We start from the raw sequence: 18,815 nt of genomic DNA on the forward strand, positions 1-18,815 counted from the left end.
AATCTGCAAAGTTGTGTTTTACGTTGCATGTGACCTTTAACAACCCCGTTTTAACCTTTGATAGTGCCAGGGCCTCCAATAACATACTTCCTATACGGCGTGATGTTTCATACAAATAATATTCATGTATGTACTACATATTATATATATTTTAGCTTTTTTACATTGTTTTAGTGTCTCTCGGTGAGCGATTGGTTGTTCAAACAAGCGAGACAAAAAAAACACTATCTGTCTGTCTGTCTGTCACGGTGACCGGACAAAATCCACCTGGACAAAATCAACCCGGACAAAATCCACACCAAAATTGCCACCCCGGACAAAATCCACCTCTTCTTAACAAAAAAATGGACAAAATCCACCCTTCTCAAATTGCTATTGTTAAAAGTTTTAGTGTTTCCTGATCTTTGATCAAGTTGTTTCTGCTCAAGCATTGTTTTGATAGCATTTTCGTTTTCCTAATTGGCTGTTGTTCCTAGATGTTGTCTCAAACATTAAAAGTTTCTCCATTTGTCACATTTTGATCACTACTTAATCCTCTTTCATGTATCATTAAGTAGTCTCACACTTTGATCATTACGTAATCCCCTTAAAGAATTAAGATGTTTTTGCAAGCCTGATTGGAGCCCTTTTACTAATGTTTTGATAGAACATACTTTTTAATGAGTTTGAGAAGAAAGAGAGCAAGTCAACAATTAGGTGGGAGTGTTCCCATCGGAAACCGCTGTCTTGCAAGGGTTCAGTGACCACAGACATGGAAGTGAAAGAGGTCAGCCCCTAAGAAAAGAACCAGAACAACCACCAAACGTCTCCACGAACGCCTTGAAGGTCTGTGCAAGACCTACGCAGCGAAGGACGAGACGCTCGGGGACTTTCTCCACGGCGTCGGCCGTTGCTTGTTTGCGTTTTTGAAATGTGGCAAGATGTTTAGTCATAGATATATCTGAATGTGTGAAAATATATGCTGTTGTCATATTTATATATGTATTGATGCATGAATGAGTCATAAATGTGAAATGTGAAAATGTGCAATTGTCATATCTATATATGCAAAAAATGTGCTTACAAAATGTGCTTACATATGTATTTTGGTTGTTTTTGTTATCGATTATGAATGACTGATATGAATAAAATTCATTTCTGTGACTAAACATGTCATTAATTTGTTTTTTTCTTAGGGTGGATTTTATTAGGGGTGGATTTTGTCCGGGGTGGATTTTGTCCAGGTGGATTTTGTCCTAGGTTGCAATTTTGGGGTGGATTTTGTCCGGGTGGATTTTGTCCTGGATTCGTCTGTCACAGTCATGTGTCGACAACGTAAGCATCATCAGAATTTTTCTGAATGAGTGTTTTTTTGTCGTTTCCGCTTATATGTGTTAACGGCGATTGTTTAATACAATAAATCGCGTGTCTTACGGATCGATTATTTATATTTTATGTACCCAAGTCCGCTAGTACCCGAGGTATAAACTGGTGAAAACATTTTGTGCTTGAAATATAATGGTTACGTCATGCTATAAGGCTATGAACAATCTATTGACACACAAACTACACTTACAGGTCACCAATTATGGACATCCGCTATGCATTTAGTTTAATATTGTCTGCTATATATGTATACTCAGATAAGTTACTGTCTTTTTGACTGATAGTGTCAAAGAATCGTGAGATATCTGATTTAATGAAAAGCTCATGTCAGGAGTCCGATTATAAGCATAAACATGTACCAGATCGTGATGATATCAGGTGTTCAAGAAGCTATTACTACAGGAATTGTCCGTAATGAAGACGGGCAAAAGGCAAGTCAGTTATACACGTGGCATTAAAATACATAAATATAGCCGCTTGCATTTGAACACATAACAAACTGAATAGTAAACACGTGTTGGGTATAAATCCATAAAGAAATCATGAGATACTGACTGACTGAGTTTGGTTTTACGCCCCTTGTAGCAATATTCCAGCAACATCACGGCGGGGGACACAAGAAATAGGCTTCACACATTGTACCCATGTGGGGATTCTAACCCGGGTCTTCGGCGTGACGAGCCAACGCTTAAATCATGACATAGGTTCACCACCCTTATTTGTGAATATAGAATAGAGCGACACAATACAATCTGAAATGCTCTTGTCTGCCGGAAAATGGATTTGTGTTCAAATGATTTATATTATAATACATGCCAATCTCAAAGTTTGTGATTATCCAATTATACCAAACCTAGGTGTGGATAGCCGACATCAAAACTGCACTAAATGGCATGGTGTATTCATAACTAGTTGAACAATATTGCTACAACACAGAAATATAGTAACACTTATTAATAACCTCATAATATCGTTTTACTTGTAAGTAATCACATGTTTAACGTATTAATTTCAATTTCGGGTCTAAATGCCTTTTATGACCCGCAAACATTGTAAAGCGTTTCCTGGCCCCATTACCCTAACGATTTCAGAAGTCGTTACTTAAGATCGAGCGACGCAATTCCATACTTGCAAGGCAGTAACACTACATGCGACAGATCCCTACAAGCATAAAACTCATGTGTGATCCAAAGATTTCGAAGAGAGTCGTGCACGCCTCTACTCCAACGGCCCCGGTAAAACTTTTAGAATTATTAATGATGGACATGTAGAGGGCACGTATAGATGTTGACTTCTGCCATTTGTTGGTTTCTAGTGAACTATTGGCTTGAGTTTTCTGGTGAACTATTGGTTTGAGTTTTCTGGTGAACTATTGGCTTGAGTTTTCTGGTGAACTATCGGTTTGAGTTTACTGGTGAACTATTGGTGAACTATTGGTTTGAGTTTTCTGGTGAACTATCGGTTTGAGTTTACTGGTGAACTATTGGTTTGAGTTTTCTGGTGAACTATCGGTTTGAGTTTACTGGTGAACTATTGGTTTGAGTTTACTGGTGAACTATTGGTTTGAGTTTTCTGGTGAACTATTGGTTTGAGTTTACTGGTGAACTATTGGTTTGAGTTTACTGGTGAACTATTGGTTTGGATTTACTGGTGAACTATTGGTTTGGGTTTACTGGTGAACTATTGGTTTGGGTTTTCTGGTGAACTATTGGTTTGAGTTTACTGGTGAACTATTGGTTTGAGTTTTCTGGTGAACTAATGGTTTGGGTTTTCTGGTGAACTATTGGTTTTGAGTTTACTGGTGAACTATTGGTTTGGGTTTTCTGGTGAACTATTGGTTTGGGTTTTCTGGTGAACTATTGGTTTGGGTTTACTGGTGAACTATTGGTTTGAGTTTTCTGGTGAACTATTGGTTTGGGTTTTCTGGTGAACTATTGGTTTGGGTTTACTGGTGAACTATTGGTTTGGGTTTTCTGGTGAACTATTGGTTTGGGTTTACTGGTTAACTATTGGTTTGAGTTTTTCTGGTGAACTATTGGTTTGGGTTTTCTGGTGAACTATTGGTTTGGGTTTACTGGTGAACTATTGGTTTGAGTTTTCTGGTGAACTATTGGTTTGAGTTTACTGGTGAAGTATTGGTTTGAGTTTACTGATGAACTATTGGTTTGAGTTTACTGGTGAACTATTGGTTTGGGTTTACTGATGAACTATTGGCTTGAGTTTCCTGGTGAACTATTGGTTTGAGTTTTCTGGTGAACTAATGGTTTGAGTTTTCTGGTGAACTATTGGCTTGAGTTTACTGGTGAACTATTGGTTTGGGTTTACTGATGAACTATTGGTTTGGGTTTACTGGTGAACTATTGGTTTGAGTTTTCTGGAGAACTATTGGGTTGAGTTAAAAGTGTTCGCTCTTCACGCCAAAGACCCGGTTTCAATTCCCCACATGGGTACAATGTGTGAAGCCAATTTCTTGTGTCCCCAGCCGTGTTAATGCTGGAATATTGCTAAAAGCATCATAAACCGATACTCACTCACTCACTATTACGTTGTGTATATTGGAATGCGTATAGTGAAAAATGTGTGCATGTTTAATCGTTCTGTATCGTGTTTGTCTGATGTTCTTCGCATGTATGTAATACTGTAATTGTTTGTAAATATGCCATAGCTATTGCATGCATGTTTGGTAAAATGTGCTACGGACAGATATGTAACGCTTTATTATATTCAATGGAACATTGTCACTCAACCCTCGAGAATATCTGATGGTTGGTTCCTCACTCACGGGTGCACAGGGATCCACGGCATTAGAAAAATTCTATGATAGGCTAGGAAAACTGTTTTTCAAAAGAGCTGGTTTACGTGAACACAGGTCTGACATAGTTGATATGACGTGTCACCTGGGAAGTTGAAGGTTGAAGTTCCGAAAACAGGTGGTGAATTGTCGGTAGGACAGAAGAGGGACGTTCGTGTTTCGCAAATGTTTGGCAATTCTAAAACTATAATTTCTCGACAGTGGGACAAGGAACGAAATTGTGTTGGGTTGCAAACGACACCTAGTCATGATCGTTTCGTTACATAATTGCACTGTAAATTCAAGTCTCTTTCTGGTAATAATAACGACGTTCGCTAGAAAACTTGAAGGTGAATGTCAACATTCCCCGATAAAAATCGCCTCTACTCAGCACGTCTGAGGGCAAGTCGTCGTGCGAAGGAAGCTTAGTATAGGCAGAAAATATTGGGGTACGACTGGACATGGATGCGCCATTGGCCTCATGCCTTGTCTGCAGATGACCGAAGGCTTGCCTCTGATTCACATATGGTAGAACATTGTGGGCAAAAAGTTTTGGCGAAGTAACGGCGAGTGGTAGGCCAGGTAAACAAGTCTTGACCTTGAAAGGCATTGGGGTGAAGTTATTGTGCATGGACATTTGACTGACTAGTGATATGTTGAAAACACTTAACGCCCTGTCGTTGTTCATTCGCTAGCAAATAAATTCTTGAGATGCAAGCTAAAAATGCCAAAACAACATCGTGCCCAGATTTTCACAGCTTATCACCAATGAGAAGGCACACGTAAATTTGACTGGCCCACTAATCCTAAGTCCCCAGAGAAGTGGACTTGTGTGTCGTCTCGGTTGAAGAGCCTGCAACAGGAGCCCAGCAATCGCCAACCTGACAAGAGCCAGGATAGCTCTTCAGGCAGAATGATAGGAAATACCAAGGGTACTCGTGAGATCATTTGTTAAGTGTCACGGTGATCATGAGATCATTTGTTAAGTGTCACGGTGAGATCATTTATTAAGTGGCACGGTGTGATAATTTGTTAAGTGTCACGGTGTGATCATTTGTTAAGTGGCACGGTGTGATCATTTGTTAAGTGGCACGGTGTGATAATTTGTTAAGTGTCACGGTGTGATAATTTGTTAAGTGGCACGGTGTGATAATTTGTTAAGTGGCACGGTGTGATCATTTGTTAAGTGTCACGGTGTGATAATTTGTTAAGTGTCACGGTGTGATCATTTGTTAAGTGTCACGGTGTGATCATTTATTAAGTGTCACGGTGTGATCATTTGTCAAGTGTCACGGTGTGATCATTTGTTAAGTGGCACGGTGTGATCATTTGTTAAGTGGCACGGTGTGATCATTTGTTAAGTGGCACGGGGGCATGCTTTGATGTTCCGCTATGTTAGTGTATCTTCCACGAACCCCACGTGACATAGCAGGTACTTCAACCGATGTCACACAGAGGAATGTTGGTCAACCCGTGTTTCACGGCACACCTATATTGCAGGCATGTTTTACGCAGGCATGAATATGTCCGAATTGTTAAGAATACCACAGTTAGGCAATTACCGTGTCGTTAATTCTTTAATTTCATCGAAAAACGGCAAAAGACAGAAAAATACTCATCAAAGTTATTTGAGACTGGCCTCTTACATAATTAGGTCGAGATGCAAAAATCGATGTGGGTATGTTAGAAATGTAATGCAATATGTTTGGCAATCCTCGCGGGGAACTTAAAGATTGAGATGGACGTTACGAGTTGGAGGATACCCTTAAAATAATTGAATGGGTGTTAGCCAGTCAGAATCAGGGTGAAACACCATGACAGGTTAACTTATCATAAGATGTTCCCTGTTTTTAATGGATTATCATTAATCTCGTTGTAGACAGACCAGTAACAGGTTCGCTGTTCGAATTCCAAAGTCCGGCACAATAACAGAGTAGCAGTTATTTGGCACCGCAAGTGAAGTCCGATTCATGATTCCAGGAATGGATTAGGATTTGAGCCCAAGAATGCCAGTTGCTGATTTATAGGACTTTATGTACGCTCACACGCCCAACTCGCACCGTCCGTTTCCTATTTCAGGGAACAGGGGTAAGAGGAAGATCTGAAGAAGTGAACAGTGTGCGTGTGATCTTTCAATACAATGCGTAACGTTTGATCAGAGTAGGAGATGTATTCGTTGTTGATACATTTAATTCATTTGTGCTTTTTATGATGAGCCTTGTTTCTTGTTAAAAATATTACATTTTTTATTAAAATTTTGCACATCTGATGTCCGTAGTTATATGTGGAATGTGAAGAGTCGCTGAGGCATTCAAACGAATCACATTGTTTTTACCAAGAAAATATATTTTGCTGAGTTATAGCACAAGTGTTTCTGACAAATCTAAAAAAGAGCAAATATTTATACAATTTGTTTAGACGTGTTTTGCTTGTGTAGAGCCATTAAAACCAGTTCAAAATAAAGCCAAGATTCTGAATGGGTCCAGAGAACACATTATACTATATGGATATAATCTAAAACGAGACCAAATAATAATTTATGCTCACAACATATCTACTGGTTAAATGGTATGTTTGTGTTCCATGGTTGTCGGTGCGTCCATGGGTATTGATCCTCCATATTTTCCCCCACACAAGAACAGTTCAATAACAATATAAGGATGTATGCGAGTTAATGATTAGTTTATTACAGAACAAAGGAGTCCAGCTGTTTGAATTTGCCTGAGATCCTGAAAGTAAAAATGATGCATTTCTTACACAATATATAAATTAGCGTTATACGACGCTTTAGCATCTAGATGTATCTTCGAACGGCAATAATAATGCTTTTTCTGCCGGATTTTCTGGCAATATCCTTAAGGAATTGTAAACTTATATTCTGAAAGATATATACTCTGTAGAAGAAGAAACGCGAAAATGGTGTTAAGAATTTCATCTGTGTAAGTGTTGTGTCGTTAGATTGCCGAAATTTGTACCAAATCCATACGACCGTTATATGAGATGGCGATCTACAACAATAACACCACTTTTGTTTCCCAAGACATTACCCGATCTAGGTAGGTCACGTGTTGACCCCTGCGTCCGCTAATGGTTCCTTAGTCTTGTAACTTTTCTTGGCGATACTGGGAACAACCTGGTTTCGGCCGAAGCCGAGTCACCTGTCTACAGTCGACGGATGAGATTGTTGCGTTGAGAAACAGTCAGATCGTGGCATGTTTCCACTTTTCACTGCACAATAGTCTGTACAATCGTGATGACAGACAGTTGAACCCCATCGTTTTCCTAGCATTACATTTCATGCTTCACGTTTATTTCATGAATTATGTATTTGACCGTTTTCTCGTTTCCCCCAATTTTCGGGATTTTCTGGCCGTACCTTGTTCTACCGGCACGAACCACTTCCGATGACATTAGAACATTTCTACCTTTGCGTTTCTCTTTTTCAGAGTATATATTAACAGCGACATTGTAACCTGTGTTAAATGCTTGGTAACGCTAGAAGATGTTTGGAAGACTCACTGCGCCCTTGTTTGGAAGCTTTAACAATCTGAAACAATCACATGACATGCTCTAAGCAAAGAGTTTCCAGCTCATCTGGTAAAGATATATAATGGTTCTTTGTCGTGTTCATTGTAGTACACATGATTGCTGCGGAAACAGACAGACATGTAGGTCTCATAAGAAACCGTGGATTTTGAAGAATGTGTCAAACTGGTCGTATTGAAGATGATCACTCCTCGTGTATGGCCAGTATATTTTAATAAAGCTCAATAATAACTATTTCTTAAACAATACTCACAATATCATTTTTCTTTGCAAAATAATGACGGGAATGTTCAGAAAAGAATTGTATCTCCACTTATCATACTGAACAGCTAAACAAAATGAACGAATTTGTAGCACTAACAGACATTGTCTTGAGACCTCTGACATCCTAGGTACAAAAATAAACATGGATACATAGTGTGTGTAGATAGAATGTGTGTGTGTAGTTCAAGTATACATTTAATTACATGGTGACAATGGTGCGTTTGGCCTACACACTACTTTCTGATTGCTCAGGTATATGTTGTAGATCAACCTAACTGCCACGAACACGGTCTTATATTGGATACTCCATGTGGTAACCCTTTCGGAGAGACGGTTTGTAGCAGGACATAAAAATAAACTGTCACCTTCACAGTCCGGCATGAGACACTTGGTTCTCCTCATCTCCACGGGTAGTCCGCTACAGCCGTTGTCTACGCTACAGGTGCGGCTTCTCACCTCATACAGGTAACCCGTCCCGCAGGTAACGGAACACGGTCTGGACACAGTCCAGCATGACCACTCCGACCAGCTGGCATCACATTCTGAAGCATGCAATATGTAGGTTCATACTGACATATTCCCCCTGTTCGACACAAGTCAACGTCAGAGAACGACCACCCCCGGAATCAGATTCCACTGGGGGACAAAAGTCAAAACAGTTGTGAAACCGGCATCACCAAGAGCCGTGGGAAAATGACCAATCCCGACTGGCACTAATCTCAGACGACTGGTACGTGATTCTTACAAGTAGGTCCTACATGAGTGATCTGTCCAACATGAAAAGAGTATTCCTATCTAATCAAAGAGTTCACATGCACGAATAGTCACTGAGCTAACAAAATAAAATAATTGCACATAAAACAATCCAATAAGGAGAAAGTCACATTACACGATAGCACATTTATTTATTTTGATACAGGGGGCTGTGGGGTAGCCAAGCGGTTAAATCGTTCGCTCGTCACGGCGAAGATCCGGTTTCGATACCCCATATGGATACAATGTGTGAAGCCCACTTCTGGTGTCCCCACCGTGATGTTGCTGGAATATTGCTAAAAGCGGCGTAAAACCATCCTCACTCACTCATTTGAGTCCATACGGTATGTACACATTTCTTACGATCGTAAGTAAAACAACACACACCTAGCGGCGAGAAAGGGACAGGTAAGCAACATCATTAAACTATATCAGCTGTGAGGCTGCTACAGACATGGTGGGTTGCAGGTAGCAGGGGGTGGGTGAATGGGTTGTAAATGTAGACGGTGTGCAGGTTTCACTGGGGTTTCCTTTGTCCGTTGTTTATCGCCTCACACACCAAAACATGAGGTCAGTCTTTAAATAACTATCTCTGCACCAAGCAATCAAATGATTGAGATTATGGAATTAATCAGATTTTGATACGATGACATGTGATAACCAAGTCAGCAAAACTGACAACCCAATCTTGTTAGTCGCCTCTCGCGTTTTGTTTGTTTGTTTGTTTGTTGTTTAAAGCCGCAATCAGTAATAATCCCGCTATCTGGATGTGGTCTGTATAACCCCGAGTCGGAACCAGACAATCCAGTGATCAACGGCATGAGCATCAGTATACGCAGTTGGGATATGATGGTATGTGTCAATCAAGTCAGCGAGCATGACCGCCCGTTGGTCACCTCATACGACAAGCATGCGTTACTGAAGACCAACTCTAACTTTCATGCGATGGTTTCAGTAAGTACATTGAAAACATTCAACAATGGGTTGTCGATATATGGTGATTCGTTCAGGTAACAGAGATGAAGAATATACCGTTACCTAGAACTGCATGAGTGAAGCGACTATGTTACCACTAAAGAGTTGGTGCTTTCAGCTGTAGTCGACCCGTGAAGGTCCGGGTTAGAATGAGCCTTCAGTAACCCATGCTTGTCGTAAGAGGCGACTAACGGGATCGAGTGGTCAGGCTCGCTGACTTGGTTGACACATGTCATCGGTTCCCAATTTCGCAGATCGATGCTCATGCTGTTGATCACTGGAATGTCTGGTCCAGACTCGATTATTTACAGGCCGCCGTCATATAGCTGGAATATTGTTGAGTGCGGCGTAAAACTAAACTCACTCACTCACTCTGCTGTGGTCATTGGAATTATCAAAGGTCACTAGTAAGGGAATAATGCTACCTGGAGCTTCGGTTGTTGTAGTGACTGTCAGTAACTCCGTTGTTGTTGACGGTACCTCCGTTGTTGTCGTCGTTGATGGTACCTCCGCTGTTGTTGTCGTTGTCGTTGATGCTACTTCCGTTGTTGTTGTCGTTGATGGTACTTCCGTTGTTGTCGTTGTCGTTGTCGTCGTTGTCGTTGCCTCCGTTGTTGTCGTCGTTGTAGTTGCCTCCGTTGTTGTTGTCGTTGCCTCCGTTGTTGTTGTCGTTGTCGGTACTTCCGTCGTGGTTGTCGTTGTCGGTTCCAACGTCGTTGTAGTAGTGCAGTCTGTCGGACATGCCACGGTTCTGTTATCAGATGTGATGCAGTTTACTCTGAAGACATCGCTGAAGTCACTACACGTCCTTGTCCGTGTGTCTGTTTGGAAACGGCTGTCACAGGGCCCGCCGCACGTACCCTCCACCCAGGCGGACCACGGATTCGGAACTGCAACATGGGAATTACTATAGAACTTAATACCGTTTTAATACTAGTATTGGAATGCTCATCAAAGCTGGGGGTAGGATGGGGGTGAGACGCCGCCCAACAACATATAGTGATGCCAGTGTGTTTGAGTAGACTATTCAGTATTCAGGCTCCCGATCCACAGCACGTAGGTAGCTCTACGACATTCGTTAGCCTATGGTAAACTCTAGAGTTACGACAGGTCGTAACGTCACGAACGCTTTGTAGGTTGTGGATATTTATCATCGATGGACATTCTATCGACAATCTGCACAATAATACAAAACTGGGAGGACGAGGTACGTTTGTTCTGTCCAACAATCGTACGCATATACAACTTGCGTTTGTTATAATTAAACAAGATTTAAGCTTAAGAATAAAGCACCAAGAAATACTTATTCAGTCAATACAGTCAGGTTACAAAAACACGAACGATTGGTTCTGCTGGTTCTGGGGTCTCAGACGTCGCCATTCGCTGAGTAGCGTTGCAGCCCTCGGGCTTATCAGAATCCTATGACACTGGGTTCGAATCCCGCTGGCATTGAATGTGTTTGACCACCTGAATCTGTATGCAGGTTTTGTTTCACTTACCTTGATCATCGTCTCTGATGGTGTAGGAAAGAGAAGAGGTGGTGCCAATGCTTCCTGAAGAAGCGCTCACAAGAGTAACAACGAAACCTTGGCTTATTTCAGGGATCTGAAAGTCAGTGGACATAATGTGGTACTTATGGATCATTGCACGTCTTTGAAACACGCCGTCTGGAATTACTGCTTAGCATTTTGATCAAGTTTTGTCTGTAAAGTGTCGCTAAATGTAAAGCTCTGGATGCAATACCTTGCCGCAGTAATAGCACATATCAGAACAAACATTAACAACAACAGGTAACTGACAACAAGGAGCATATAATTGTACTTTGGCTTCCTGACTTCTATCTGTTGTTCTTACTCTTCTCCTGTCCTAATCCAGTTATGTTCGTTATAAGTCGTGTGTGTGTGCATCCAATCAAATACCAGGCGATAAAACCAGTTGATAATGCCAAGTGATAATACCAGTTGATAATACCAGGTGATAATGCCAGTTGATAATACCAGGTGATAATGCCAAGTGATAATACCAGTTGATAATACCAGGTGATAATACCCATTGATAATACCAGGTGATAATGCCAGGTGATAATGCCAAGTGATAATACCAGTTGATTATACCAGGTGATAATGCCAGTTGATAATACCAGTTGATAATGCCAAGTGATAATACCAGTTGATAATACCAGTTGATAATACCAGGTGATAATACCCGTTGATAATACCAGGTGATAATGCCAGGTGATAATGCCAAGTGATAATACCAGTTGATTATACCCGTTGATAATGCCAGGTGATAATACCCGTTGATAATACCAGGTGATAATGCCAGGTGATAATACCAGTTAATAATATCAGGTGATAATACCCGTTGATAATGTCAGGTGATAATACCAGGTGATAATGCCAGGTGATAATACCAGTTGATAATACCAGGTGATAATGCCAGGTGATAATACCAGGTGATAATACCAGGTGATAATACCAGTTGATAATACCAGGTGATAATACCAGGTGATAATGCCAGGTGATAATATCAGTTGATAATACTAGGTGATAATACCAGGTGATAATACCACTTGATAATACTAGGTGATAATACCAGGTGATAATACCACTTGATAATACCAGGTGATAATGCCGGGTGTTCGTGAAAACGTCAGCATATATTGCTTCAGCCACGGCATCCGAATTCTCTTTGTGTGTGATAAACACCGACGAAACGTTAATGATCTCTTTTTCCATTCGATGGATATGATTTGATTAACACACTGACTCTTTTTTTTGTAAAACAATGGGATAACATCGTCGAAAAACAAGATTTGAAACAACACAAACGGAATTCATGTCTTTGTTGTAGCCAAGAACAAGCAGCAAAGCGTTAAATACTGTCGCTTATGCAATAGTTGGATGACGACATGCAAGCTACGTATCTTTACCACTTGTAACCCTACCCTCTAAGTCACAAGTATGGACTTCTAGAGTCGACAACAGCACTGGGCTGTTTTGATGTATATTATATATTGGCAGATAAGTCAGATACTAAATGCCAGTAGTCATATACTGTATTACTTCACTTATTCCAGTATCATTTTTGCCGTCACGGTGATTATACCCAATTTTCTATATTTAATATTTTTAAAATATATTTTTATTGCCAACTCGTTTCCAAAACATCTTCAGATCTAACTGCATGTGATCAAGGTAATCTGTTGTTTAACTGACAATTTTTAATTTTAATTTTATTCCTGGTAAGAGTACAGCATGTTTCACTTTTCTATATGTTGTAGCTGTGGCCATATTAGTAAGTGTTTTAGTTTCTTATGTTTATACTTTAATCTCATATTTATGCTGATCAATATGATTTTCCTTGGGATAGTACAGTCTTATCATATCTTTTATCTTATCCATACGAGAAATAATCTTGATCACAGTGATTACAATGACAGTAACTATTACAAAACGAGTAAAGGTAAAATTATACATTAACTGCGTAATAGTATTTGAATGCCTTTCATTATCTAATGGCTTTATGTTGTCCTCGTTATTCACAAACGTTCTTACCGGATCGTCGATAAGTTCCACCGTGATGACAGCTTGTGTCTGATCTTCTTCAAACGTTGCAGTAAACGTGCCATTGACCACGGGCCTGGTGGTAGTAGAGCTTGTTACTGTATATGTTACAGTGGATGGTTCGGTGCCCCCCTCCTCTACCAATTGTGACATTGAAGCCCCCTTGTCCTTCTAGTATTGGCCCAGTTCCGAAATCCACCACCAGGTTGAATATAGAGGCTGCAATGTACGGAACATGATTTGATACACCCTCTTTTGTTAATGGATGATGATTGAAATTCAATGCAAAATTGCAAAAGTGTAACTAGTTTGAGGAAGCAAAGAATTATTGCTGCGAGTGACCTTTTTTACGTTAATGAATAACTGCGAAATTATGTCGTGTTATATTATTTTCAGGTTATTTCCATAGCGTCAAATTCAGAATTGGACTATTCACACCAGAAATATAGATGTGCGCCCATGCTACAATGCTACTGGCGCGTACAACTAAATCCATCGTCAAATTCCAATGACGTAGAATATCACCGTATAATATGAAGTTCACATACTCTGTGAAGAACAGACAAACAGACAGACAGACATTATATTTTAGTAATGTAGGCCTTTGGCCCATAATACAAACAAAATGCAAGTACAAACAATACATACATGCTAAATGTAGGATAACGATTGAAATACCAGGAGCATCATCAGAAAGAGCATATTAGTTTATAATAAATACTCTTAAAATGTGGACTTGTGCTATAACACTAGAGAGGCAAACATATTGATGAGGATCGTCTTTCAGTAAACATAAACATACTGATGGCACCTACTTTGACTGTGGACGGTTTGGGTCTGTAGCATTACAACAAGAACGACCAGCAGATTCCATGCTCCTGCATTTAGCATAATTCTGTAAATTAATACAACCACAATAACAGATGAAAAAGGCAGTTAATTGTCCTGGAATGAAAGGTGTCTCTCATTGAACAGCACCTGAAAATTCCATTTATTACTTCACATTTCTTGCACTTTGCTGACATAGTGAAAAGAGGTAGTTAATTGTCTACAAGAATAACATAAACAGTTCTTACAATTCTGAAGGAGAGTACACACAAAGACCATTTTGAGACGTACACACAATTTGATAACTGAAGTATCCATTTTGTTACCAACGATCGCGACATTTTTAAATTCAGAACAAATAAGATTTTAAAAGTTAGGTACAATTATAATTTCGTCTCGTGAAATGGATCAAAAGTCTAGAACTAACATAAAGAAAGAATCAGTGAAACTAACTGATTAGAGCTCAACACATTTACCTTGTTGGTCGGAGCTTGATACAAAAACACTGGACACCTTCCCCCGGAAATAGTTCGTTGTAGATTTCAGATCGTTTTCCTATTATCGTCTTATAAGTGAGACATATGTACAACTGATACATTCTGATACGATGATCCTCGCGTAAAGCCTCCTGTCATATTTAATCTGATGGCTCAGTTTCATGTATTGGAATTTTTGCAAGTAAGAGGTTTATTGACATGTGGGATCAAAGGTGAAACTTTGTGAAAGTTCTGTAATTTATTGTCCGTTTTCACATCATGCGGATACGACAGCTGCTAAACAGCCTTGAATGAAACGCTATGATGCATTACGTACATTGTTTCAGGATGTTTCGCTAAAAGATCAAAGTTCGAACCCCGTGAAACACCACACATTCTTCTTTCTTATATTCAATCATATACTAAACTTTTTAATGGCCGAGGTGTCCAACTTTGTGACAGTAACATCTGATTCAATCTAATTTGGTGGTCATTGCTGCTTTTCTTTATTGTTCTCTGCTTCTGTTGCTGACTGTGTTATGTAAGTACTCTGAGTTATGGACAACAAATGGATTTTCTGTATATAAATTTCTGTAGCTGTTCAAGATCCAAATCCAGATCCACCTGTTGTAGCAGATGTGTCAGAACCAGATCCACCTGTTGTAGCAGATATGTCAGAATCAGATCCACCTGTTGTAGGAGATATGTCAGAATCAGATCCACCTGTTGAAGCAGATATGTCAGATCCAGATCCACCTGTAGTAGCAGATGTGTCAGAACCAGATCCACCTGTTGTAGCAGATATGTCAGAATCAGATCCACCTGTTGTAGCAGATATGTCAGAACCAGATCCACCTGTTGTAGCAGATATGTCAGAATCAGATCCACCTGTTGTAGGAGATATGTCAGAATCAGATCCACCTGTTGTAGCAGATATGTCAGAATCAGATCCACCTGTTGTAGCAGATATGTCAGAATCAGATCCACCTGTTGAAGCAGATATGTCAGAACCAGATCCACCTGTTGTAGCAGATATGTCAGAACCAGATCCACCTGTTGTAGCAGATATGTCAGAACCAGATCCACCTGTTGTAGCAGATATGTCAGAACCAGATCCACTTGTTGTAGCAGATATGTCAGAATCAGATCCACCTGTTGTAGCAGATATGTCAGAACCAGATCCACCTGTTGTAGCAGATATGACGGAATCAGATCCACCTGTTGTAGCAGATATGTCAGAATCAGATCCACCTGTTGTAGCAGATATGTCAGAATCAGATCCACCTGTTGTAGCAGATATGTCAGAATCAGATCCACTTGTTGTAGCAGATATGTCAGAATCAGATCCACTTGTTGTAGCAGATATGTCAGAATCAGATCCACCTGTTGTAGCAGATATGTCAGAATCAGATCCACCTGTTGTAGCAGATATGTCAGAATCAGATCCACTTGTTGTAGCAGATATGTCAGAATCAGATCCACTTGTTGTAGCAGATATGTCAGAATCAGATCCACCTGTTGAAGCAGATATGTCAGATCCAGATCCACCTGTTGTAGCAGATATGTCAGAATCAGATCCACCTGTTGTAGCAGATATGTCAGATCCAGATCCACCTGTAGTAGCAGATATGACGGAATCAGATCCACCTGTTGTAGCAGATGTGTCAGAACCAGATCCACCTGTTGTAGCAGATATGTCAGAACCAGATCCACCTGTTGTAGCAGATATGTCAGAACCAGATCCACCTGTTGTAGCAGATATGTCAGAACCAGATCAAACTGTTGTAGCAGATATGTCAGAATCAGATCCACTTGTTGTAGCAGATGTGTCAGAACCAGATCAACCTGTTGTAGCAGATATGTCAGAATCAGATCCACTTGTTGTAGCAGATATGTCAGAATCAGATCCATCTGTAGTAGCAGATATGACGGAATCAGATCCACTTGTTGTAGCAGATATGTCAGATCCAGATCCACTTGTTGTAGCAGATATGTCAGAACCAGATCCACCTGTTGTGGCAGATGTGTCAGAACCAGATCCACCTGTTGTAGGAGATATGTCAGAACCAGATTCAGCTGTTATAGGAGATATGTTAGAATCAGATCCACTTGTAGCAGATGTGTAAGAACCAGATCCACCTGTTGTAGCAGATATGTCAGAACCAGATCAACCTGTTGTAGCAGATATGTCAGAATCAGATCCACTTGTTGTAGTAGATATGTCAGAATCAGATCCACCTGTTGAAGCAGATATGTCAGATCCAGATCCACCTGTAGTAGCAGATATGACGGAATCAGATCCACCTGTTGTAGCAGATGTGTAGAACCAGATCCACCTGTTGTAGGAGATATGTCAGAATCAGATCCACCTGTTGTAGCAGATATGTTAGATCCAGATTCACCTGTTGTAGCAGATATGTCACAATCAGATCACCTGTTGTAGCAGATATGTCAAAACCAGATTCACCTGTTGTAGCAGATATGTCAGAACCAGATCTACCTGTTGTAGCAGATATGCCGAGAGAATGGTGAAAAGAAGTAAAGTTGTTCTGTCCGAAGTTCAAGTTGGTGACAACGTTACAGTTCTCATCCCATCAGACATGGAGGTGATCCACCCAACTTGATCGGTGTGATTTCTGACATCAATGACAGTGACATGTACACAATTGCTGTCAAAGCTGGTGTTTTATCTGAAAGTATTCTCGTACTCAATTGTACGTGTGCGCCACACTTTTCTAACCTTAGAGGATATGTCTACTGAAAAACTGGTCTCCTTACGCTCGGCAGTCAAATTTGGGTCAGCCGGTGGTGGACAAGGCTTTGATAGGTCTAACTGTGCAGGTGTAAAGAGGTGCCAGGCAAATAGATGCAAGTGCTACAAGGCTGGTGTAAAGGGTCTTGTCTTGTCATTGTCTTGTCAAAGTAAAGACTGAATTGATGTTCTTCAAACATGTCAATCATAAATCTCCATATGTACATCAATCATGCATACATCTATTATGTTGAGTAAAAATAGCATTGTTGCAAAGATACGTCTCTATCTCGCTTAATACAAAAGTCTACTTCCACCTCTTTTCGGAAGAAATATACCTCAAAGTACACAAGTGATTTCAGGGAATATGTCTATAATTCTAGTCAGTGATTATGTATAATCACTGAGTGAATCAGACATTATACCTAATCACTGCAAATTTCAGGGATATATTTCTTATTTTCCGAAGAACAAAGACAGCAAAATGAATTATTTTTTAAGACAGATGGTTTGTTCTTTTCCATCCGCAAATTCCCCTTAGCCACTCCTAAACAGGCTAAGGTTACAGATGTTTTTGTCCTCTTTTTATAGTTATCAACAAATCCATATTTTCCATTTAATTCTTTTGTAAACCGACCAATGCAACTTTAGATGACAGTGACTTCGCGAAACACATAACAACAATATGCCCTTATCTGTCTACACTACCTATCTCTATATCTCCAGATGAAGACCCCCCAACTCCTAGCTGTGAATACAGCTTCAGAATACATCTGTAGAAAGCGGCCAATGAACTTTTGCAGTGTGCAGAATACTGCACCTGTCTCCTGGATGGTCCATCCCCGAACAATTATTGCTGTGCGATGCGACAAGGGCCTGTGTAAGGGCCCAGCATTCAGCGGACAGCATTCAATACAGACAACGTTTGATATGTAATAATAAGTATACATATTTATGTGCGGTAATTTTACTATATGTGTGCAGAGATGGTATACATGCTAGTGGCTGTACGATAGTAAGAAAAGAAAGATTAATGGATGTCAACTTCTTTATTGTGAATAACGGATGCTTGGTGTTCCTTGAGTCTTGTGTTGATAGGTCGCAGCGTTTCCCCGATGTACTGTTGTCCACAACTATCTGGAATCTGGTAGATGCATCTGGTAGATCATACTTTTAGGGGTCATTGCTATAGTATGCATCGCCATGACCTCAGGTAAAACTGACAGTCTACCAAACCACGAGGACATGCAGTGCTGGACACTCTGCCTTTGGCTCTGAGATAATAGTTATACGATAGTAATACAGGATCTTTTCTCTTCTCCTTGGGCATTGAAGTACGTATATTTGGACTATAGGCAATTTCGCGTTTTTTCCTACAGGTATTACTATAAACCACGAGGCTACATTAAGTATAAACAACTTCATTTAGTACACGTGATGCTTACACTAACAGCCATATGATAAACAGCTGTAACGATGAATAAAGTTGTTGAAAGGGA

General features: G+C 40.2%; 1 protein-coding gene and 1 pseudogene across 1 annotated transcript; one reads left to right on the forward strand and one right to left on the reverse strand.

The window, feature by feature from the left end:
• Positions 1-6,811: 6,811 nt before the first annotated feature.
• On the reverse strand, positions 6,812-14,664 carry LOC124292211 (integumentary mucin C.1-like). Its single transcript, XM_046729264.1, has 8 exons — positions 14,565-14,664; positions 14,076-14,155; positions 13,252-13,479; positions 11,194-11,299; positions 10,120-10,584; positions 8,332-8,508; positions 7,676-7,703; positions 6,812-6,885 (listed from the first exon to the last, which is right to left on the reverse strand). The coding sequence occupies exons 3-7, from the start codon at positions 13,411-13,413 to the stop codon at positions 7,696-7,698; spliced, it is 918 nt and encodes a 305-aa protein (XP_046585220.1). The 5' UTR covers positions 13,414-13,479; positions 14,076-14,155; positions 14,565-14,664; the 3' UTR covers positions 6,812-6,885; positions 7,676-7,695.
• A 3,813-nt stretch (positions 14,665-18,477) lies between these two features.
• Positions 18,478-18,571, forward strand: LOC124292258 (annotated as a pseudogene).
• The last annotated feature ends 244 nt before the right edge of the window (positions 18,572-18,815 follow it).

The sequence above is a fragment of the Haliotis rubra genome, unplaced genomic scaffold (genome assembly GCF_003918875.1).
Source record: "Haliotis rubra isolate DU_JTF1 unplaced genomic scaffold, ASM391887v1 Scf51, whole genome shotgun sequence".
Lineage (NCBI taxonomy): Eukaryota > Metazoa > Mollusca > Gastropoda > Lepetellida > Haliotidae > Haliotis > Haliotis rubra.

Coding starts and splice junctions, on each gene's coding strand:
- LOC124292211 (XM_046729264.1), bottom strand. CDS start 13,413: ATGTCACAATTGGTAGAGGAGGGGGGCACCGAACCATCCACTGTAACA. Junction 11,300..13,251: donor TGGAACTTATCGACGATCCG/GTAAGAACGTTT, acceptor ACTGACTTTCAG/ATCCCTGAAATAAGCCAAGG. Junction 8,509..10,119: donor TACAACAACCGAAGCTCCAG/GTAGCATTATTC, acceptor TGCATGCTTCAG/AATGTGATGCCAGCTGGTCG.